Source organism: Stegostoma tigrinum, chromosome 46 (genome assembly GCF_030684315.1).
Source record: "Stegostoma tigrinum isolate sSteTig4 chromosome 46, sSteTig4.hap1, whole genome shotgun sequence".
In the NCBI taxonomy this organism is placed as follows: Eukaryota; Metazoa; Chordata; class Chondrichthyes; order Orectolobiformes; family Stegostomatidae; genus Stegostoma; species Stegostoma tigrinum.
In genome coordinates this window covers 6,041,056-6,049,113 of record NC_081399.1, presented here as the reverse complement: position 1 = coordinate 6,049,113, position 8,058 = coordinate 6,041,056, and the positions used below count along the sequence as shown (strand labels likewise).

Sequence of the window (8,058 nt, the reverse complement as noted above, 5' to 3'; positions counted from 1 at the left end):
GAAAACCAGGAGTTGATTTTCAGCATTAACCCGTGCTGTATAACTGTATGCATAACTGGAAGCAACCTGTATGGGAAAACAGAGCCTTCCCCTTAATATGCACTGCAGAAGGCCTCCTTTCATTCAGAATGCCCACAGTCCAGCATCATTTATTATTTTATTTTATCTGATTTCCAATTATCACAAGTACATAAGTGCAGTGAAGGACTGGTTGTACGTGCAGTGCATGCAGATTATAATATACAAAGATCAAAGAACGATTGAACAGAACAAGGAATGCAAGTTACGTCTTGCATATAAAATAACGTAGACAGCGAACGAAATTAACATTATGTCTGAAACGTGAGATGACCATCCAGCAGCTTAATAACAGATGTGAAGAAACTGTTCCTGAAACTGTTGGTACCCCTGTTTAAGCTTTTGTGCCTTCTGCTCGATGGAAGAGGTTGGAACAGGTTATATCTGGGTTGCAAGGGATTTTTGATGATGTTGGTTGCCTTTCCCAGGCAACGAGATTTTAGACGGAGTCAATGTGTGAAACATTGGCTGATGTGATTATCTGGGTCATGTTCCCAACTCACGGCACGGGGCAGAGTAGTTGCTGTACCAAGGCGATGCATCTGGATAAAATGGTTTCCATGCTGCATCTGTAAAGGTTGTTGACAGTCGTTCTGGATATATTGAATTTCCATAGTTTTCTGAGGAAGAACATGTGTTGTTGTGTTTTCTTGACTATATATTTACATATCACAATGTAGAGTGGTTTGGAGGGGAACTTGGAGGTTGTCGTGTTCCCATAAGTCTGCTGCTCTTGTCTTTTCAGAAAGAAGTGGTCATGGGTTTGTAAGGTTCTATTTGAATTTCTTTGGTGAATTTCGCAGTGCATCTCGTAGATAGTACACGCCGCTGCTACTGAGCATCTGCAGTGGAGAGAGTGGATGATTGTGAATTGAGTGAATTAATTTTGTAGCTCTTCCCTAGACACACAATATATTTGTGTCTCTCAAGCGATTTCTTAAATGCAAATCTGTAACGGTATTGATTCGAATGATCAACCCCACAAATCAGTCGAATGTAATTTACAAGTCCTTCTTCATTCTGTTATTACAGTTAAATCATTTGATGCTTGAATGCTCTTCAATCTTTGCAGCTCTTCCACAGAAAATTTATTGTTTGTCAAGCTGAAAAACAAATCATAACAATTATGGAGTAGGATTGGCTTCTGAGATTGATGACTGCTAACAATGTTACTACTGTGTCTTTATGAGGTGGTTGTTTTCACCACACTTTTTAAAACAATGTTATTTATTCATGACAGATAGCCACTGCTGACGAGTATATGCTTCACAGGTAGCTATTTTGGAGAAGACGGTGCTTCACACTCTTGGCTTCATTGGACAGACAATTGAGTTGAAGAGCGGTTGCAAATCAGATTTAGCTTGAAGATACTGAGGCTGAATGAAAGCCGTAAGAACTACAGATGCCGTAAATCAGGAACAAAAACAGAATTTACTGGAAAAGCTCAACAGGTCTGGCAGCATGAGTAAAGAGAAACCAAAGTTAACATTTTGGGTCCAGTGAAGCTTCCTTAGAGCTGATGTCAGGTAGGAAAATGTGGGTTTATATACAGAATACAACATCAGTGGAGGGGGTAAACAGTAAACCACAGGTCAGTTTAGAGCCCAAAGAGAGAAAAGAACAGTTGGACAGACAAAGGAGTTGATAATGATCAGGCTCAGAGAGCGAATAGCTGTTAGTCGGGACTGTTAGTGGTAATTAGTAGTTTGTATGTAATGGCAGACTGTGAGATAACAAAACCTGATGTGATTGGTCGGAGGTTAGAGCATGGGGGAGGCACTTAGCTTAACTACTATCTCATCAGCATCCACAAGCAGAGGATCATTAGGTGGCAATTCCATCACCTCCAGGGAGATGCCACCAAAAAGCTCATGCTCCCTCCCTTCCCTTGTCCAGTTTCTGGAGGACCCGTTCCACCAGGACACCCTGGTCGATTCTTCCTTCACCCCCAACACCCCTCTCAGCCCCACGGCGCTGTCACCTACAACAACAGAATGTTTATAATGAGCCCAATTACCCCATGCCGGCTGTGTATTCAAGGGCCCAACTATACGTTGCGGATGAAGCAGCATTTTACCGGCACATCACATAATCTAGGTGACTAAACACGCTGCTCACAATGTCATCTCCACTACAGTGAGAAAAACAAAACGCAGACTGGGTGATCGCTTTGCAGAACATCCATTCTTTGCAGAGAAGACCCTGAGCTTCCAATTGCCTGCTACGTGAACATACCACCCTGTTCCCTGTTCAACATCTCTGCCTCAGGCTTGCTCTGTGCTCCAGAGAACCTCAGCACAAGCTGGAAGAACACTTCAATTTCTGCACGGGAACACTGCAGCCCTCTGCGTTCAACAGCAGGTTCAATTATTTTATGGCCTGAACTCCCTCATGTCTCAGCCCTCTACCACGCACATCAGGCCTTGTTATCACAATCGTCCAAAACACGTGACCTAGTGTTTGTCACTAACAGTCTCTATTCACAGCTATTTACCATCACAGCCAAATCCCTTGGCTGTCTGACTGTTTCACCGTCTCTTTGGGCTCTATCCCAACCTATCACTTATTCCTCGACCCCCTGCCTCCACCCCCAACACTATACCCTGTCTTCTGCACACAAACTGATATTTCCATAGCTACCATCGTTTCTGAGGAACGATCACCGGACCTGAAACATTAGCTTTGATTTCTCTTTACCGATGCTGTAAAACTGCTGAGCTTTTCCAAAAACTTTGGTTTTTCTTTCTGATACTGAAGCTGGGCCGTTTCGGTTATAAAGAGAGTTTGGAAGGGATGCGACTTTTGACCCTGGTGCCCGTAGGGCCCTTAAGGTTGACCTTATAGACTTTTGTAAAGTAATGATGGGCACTGATAAGGTGAATAACAATTTCTTTTTCCACTGGGTAGGGGAATTCAAAACCAGACAGCATTGGTGTCAGGTAAAAGGGGAATTATTTAAAAGGGCCCTGAGATTTAACTTTATGCCCAGATAGTTGTGTGCATATGGAATGAGCTGCCAGAAGAAGTGGTTGAGTTGTGTATCATTACAACATTGCACTAGTCAGTTTTGGATATCTGACCGACATGGAAAAATCCATCAGAAGGGTCCATTTCCATACTGTATGGCAGTATGTATAAAGCTACTACAATTTCCTAATTAAGGATTAGAAAGTATATTTTTTGTGAGAGGGCTCCTGGGGATTCATCACGTACTGGAGATGGAGCAGAAATATTTTAAATCAGTATGTTACAAGGCTTCGTGCAAAAAGTGTTGGAGTTGGCAGAGATGTCTGAGAAAGGATTCCAGACCTTTATGCTCGGTCTCTATTCCACCTGGTATACTGAAGTTACTGTCGTTCAAGGTGGTGCAATTCTTAAAAATCAATTCATCTCTTTTCATTCTGCAATTCCATTCAAATAAACTATGGAAAAAGATTTTATCTTCAAAGAGCTTTTAAATGATGAAGATTTAAGAAAGAGAAACTCACTTGATTTCTTTCATGTGTGTGTTGCTCTGAATGAACTGGGACAGTGCAGGAATAGATATATCTGTCAATCTGTTGGCTTGGTCACCATCCGCGTCATCATTGCTGATGTCCAGTTTTAACAGGACAGTATTTTCGCAGAGAGCAGAGGTTAGGATTTCCACACAGGCATCTGTGAGATTGTTGGATTTTAAACTGCAGTGGTTGAAGAATTGAAAAAGACAAATTATATTTACGGTTACATCAGACAGACAGGGAGCAACATAAATCAAAATAAATACTGCTTGCAAACAAGCACAGTGAAATTCAGTGCTAATTGTAAGAATTGTTCACATTTTACGGACTGTGCTTATATCTAAATTATTTCGGAATAACAGATACAAAACAAGTCATATTTGCTGACAATTGCTAATATGGAATTTTAAAATCTACATGCACAAAAACCTCATGTTGCATTATCAGGTATTTCAAATATAATCACATGGGCAATCTTAATTTTTTTCAATGCTCTATCTTTAAAATGGCAGAGAGACGTTTTACCCCCGAATCACCCCAGGTTTATTCATTCTGAGACTAATAAAGAATAAAAAGAATTCATAATTCAGAGGGAGAAATGGTAGGTTTGGAAATATTTATAGAGACAGCACAAGATGTTGTTGTAATGATGTTGATCAGTGTTGCATTACCTGAGTACTTTGCATTTACGTAGCACTTGCGCCAGCTGACAGATTCCCTCATTCTTTATACCACAACTGTCCAGATTCAGCTCCTCGACCTCCTGAACCATCATTAATGTCCTTGAGAGAACCGTACAGTCAAATGTTTCAAGAGGACACTTTGTGAAGCGTATCCTCTTCAATGGAGTTAAGGTACCTTCCATCAGCGTTGCATTTCCAAACTCAAGAAGACAATGCAATACTTCTAGGAACTTATGTTGGTTTCTCTCACTTTTCAAGCTCTGTACAGAACTGTTGATTTTTTCTTTCAGCCATTCTGCTACATTCGAGGCTATTTCAGAATGTAGATCCCCCTGATTAAACTGAATCTCTTTCATTGCATTTGGCGACGAAAGTCCGATGAAAAAACGCAAAACAAACTTAAATCTGTCATCAGTGCAGCTGTACCATTCAGTCAGTAGTTTTGTCACTTGGTTTACTGGTGTATTTGAATATTTAAAAAGCGCAGCGACAAAATCTCTCAAAATGGAGTAAGTGAACTCGTAGTCAACACCATCGTTGCCTTGAATTTCCATCATAAATGCAGAGATCCAGTTGTAAGTGGGGAGCTTGTCCTTGATTAATTGGCCTTTTTTAAACACAATGGTGTTGTTACAAATTCCCGTGTAGGCCAAACTACCCAATGTCAGAAGCATGTTTTGAATAACGTCAGAATCATAACAATATTTATTCAAAAGTTGCATGATGTAAATGAGTAACACCCGTGTACTGGTTATGACTGCTGGCATCTGGGCTCCTTCTTCCTGCAGTGATTCCACTACTGAACACAGAACTGTGCAGAATTGAGGATTACGGCACATGGCGTATAACTTCTTATCCTGCCCAACATAATGCAGTACATCTGGTGCAAGCTTCCCATCTGCGAAGCAACTTTGGAAGTATTCCTTCAGAGCATCTTCATCAAAGCCCTTGATAAGGACAGCTCGATTTGATCCGGCATTTCCAAGTGTCTGCAGTTTCCATGGGGAACTTGTTACCAGCACGGAGCAGCCTTTCAGCAATTGCCCTTGTACAAGGCCATGCACAATATGTGATATTTCACAGCACTGTTCAGGGTCTAAACTCTGAGAATCGGAATCATTTCTGCTTAGCGTTTGGGTGATATCGAAGTTTTTGTGGAGAAAGTTCAAGTCATCAAATAGGAACAATATTTTCTCTGGGTTTTCCCACAGATGCTGTAATGAGCTTTCATACTCAGGGAAGAACTCTAGTAGCAGATCGTTTAAACTCATTTTCTTTTTGATGAAATTTAATTGTTGAACTCCAAAAGGAAAGACAGCACTAATCCGTTGGTAGATTTTGCCTGCTGCCCAGTCATGCATTATTTTCCGTATTGTGGTACTTTTTCCAGAACCACAGGGTCCAATGATGAGGGTTGTCCCTGAGACTGCTAAACGATCTAACGGCATTTCTGAATGAATTTTATCAGGTTTGCTCCAGAATACTTCACCTTCCATTTGCCTGATCGTCCGTGCATGGCCTACTTCTTCCTGCCCACTCAATGAATGAATTGTTACTTTGGTGTATTTTTCACTCTGAGAAAATGTGCAAGTTCTTCCGTACTCTCCAATGATTTTAACATTCTTGTTACTTTTATACAGGTGATCTCTGGGCTGTGGTTCTCTTTCTGGAATTGCAATTGTCAAAAAGCTTAAAATAGCCATTAATAGAGTACAATAAATAACGGAACAATATTGTGAACAAGATGCTGATTAATAAACTGTATTTTAAACAAAAAAAATCACCAAGAGACATGTTGCAATTACTGCCGTTTCCATCTATGTCATTGTGAAAGTAGTGTTGCAGTGATCATATTTTGTAATCATCCAGATTCATGTTAGTGAGTTCAAATAGCTTTTCACACAAGCAGGCAGTGGAGCCATGATAATGTCTCTGAGCTAGTAATGCACAGTGCCAGCTTAATCAGCTGAGAACATGCGTTTAAAACAAGCCATCACAGGTGGTGATGTTCATGTGCGATAAAATCTGGAATGACACCTGACCTGGTCAATAGTTTGACAATGCTGTCGCTTTCAATAGGTTGTTTTGTCCTTGTTTTTTTTTTAAAAAATAGACTGTAAGGCAGAGGTGCCCAGCTCATGACCAAACAGCTTGTGAGGCATTTATTTCTTTTTTTTAAAGTTCGAACAATGGAATCAGCCCATGCGTGGCCAGATCTCACAGACAGTGCTTTCCATTTTTTTTCCACTTTTAAGGTTCCACTAAATTAAATGAGGATTAACTGACTTAACCCTCTAAATTTGGCTCAGGCTCAACGGGAAATTGTACGAATGCTCAAGGACAACACAATCAAAGTGAGTTTCAGCGAGTGGAGCTCATCCATGCTAAAGGTGTGAATGCTACATGGTGCCCAATGATTATATGTGGACTATTGCATTGTCAATGCAGTTACAAAACCTGATTCATATCCTTTCGTGTTTGAATGACCAAATTTAGAAGCTTGACAAGCAACTTACATTCTTAACTTGGAGTTACTCAGAGTGCAGATTTATCCAAAAAAGCAAAAACAATTTCGGCTTTTGTGACACCGAATGGACTGCACCAATTTAAGGTCATGCCATTTGGTATCAAAAATATGCCAGCCACAATTCAAAGACTAACCAAGAAAGTTATCTCTGGATTATCAAATAGCGTGGCATAAGTCGATAGCGTCGTGATTTTTAGTCACACATGGAAGGAACATTTGCAGCATTTGTCAGAATTGTTTGATGAACTTTGGGAGGCAGGGTTGTTGATGAACTTGGTTAAAAGTGAGTTTGCAAAATCGCAAGCCACACTCCGAGATGATGTTATTGGGCATGGTCGGATGCCCCACCTCCAATTCACTCCAACAACCCACGATAGAAAAAATAAAGTTTATTGGGTAGTTTCCAATACAATCGATGATGAGGACCATACTCTGATTCCTGGGATTGAATGAACTTTGTGAGAACTTTGCACTGAATTTTAGTAGTATGTTTTCTCCACTGACTGACTTACTGAAGAAGTGCCAAACAGTTCAGTGGATGCAGAAATGTCAGCAGGCATTTGACAGCCTGAAAGCTATGTTAATCACTGCCTTCATGTTAGCTATACTGAATTATATAAATCCATTCAGGGCAATTGTTGACGCAAGTGATGTGGGTGTCAGTTCTGTACTATTTCAAGAAGACGGTGAGAAGATGAAAAGACCTAGTGAGCATTTTCCAGGAAATTGAATACTCATCAACAGAAATCGTCCAAGAATGAGGAGAAAACCTTCAGCTTCATGTTGGTATTACATTTCAACATTATATTGCCAGTAATATATCTCAGGCAATTGATTTAAGACCCTTAAAGCTTTCAGAGAAATTTAAGGGCAAACTGTCCAGACTTTTTAGAAGGAGTTTATTGTTGAAACGTTCAATTTGACAATTATCCACGTGTCAGGACATAATTGCTGAAGCACTGTCCCAGATTTGATAAAGAGAAAAAGAGGTATTCAGCTTTTCAAGTAAATGGTCTGAAACATCATGTATAATTGAATGTTCGCATGTTTAGGCTCAATGTAATATATATACCCTGTAGTGTACTAATAGAGGTCGAAGAAAAGTTTTATAATGGAGGCATCTTTGGATATTGAGTGACAATTCTATGGCTTTCACGAGGTTATTTTGTCCTTTTCGTTTTGCAGAGAGGCTGTTGGGCAGGACAGCTTATCCAACCAGAGAAGATGACTTGGAATTAGAGCATTCCTCCAGTGTAGAAAGAGGTCAAAA

At 40.3% G+C, this 8,058-nt stretch overlaps 1 protein-coding gene across 1 annotated transcript in view; it reads right to left on the bottom strand.

Annotated features, from left to right (window-relative positions):
* Positions 1 to 206: 206 nt before the first annotated feature.
* The window catches only part of LOC125449600 (NACHT, LRR and PYD domains-containing protein 6-like), a 92,780-nt gene continuing 84,928 nt past the window's right edge, over positions 207 to 8,058 (bottom strand). The window contains exons 4-6 of the mRNA XM_059642883.1: positions 4,250 to 5,927; positions 3,567 to 3,758; positions 207 to 920 (exon numbers count right to left, since the gene is read on the bottom strand). Of these exons, the coding sequence (XP_059498866.1) occupies positions 578 to 920; positions 3,567 to 3,758; positions 4,250 to 5,927 (2,213 nt within the window). The 3' untranslated portion in view covers positions 207 to 577. The remainder of the gene's footprint in view (positions 921 to 3,566; positions 3,759 to 4,249; positions 5,928 to 8,058) is intronic.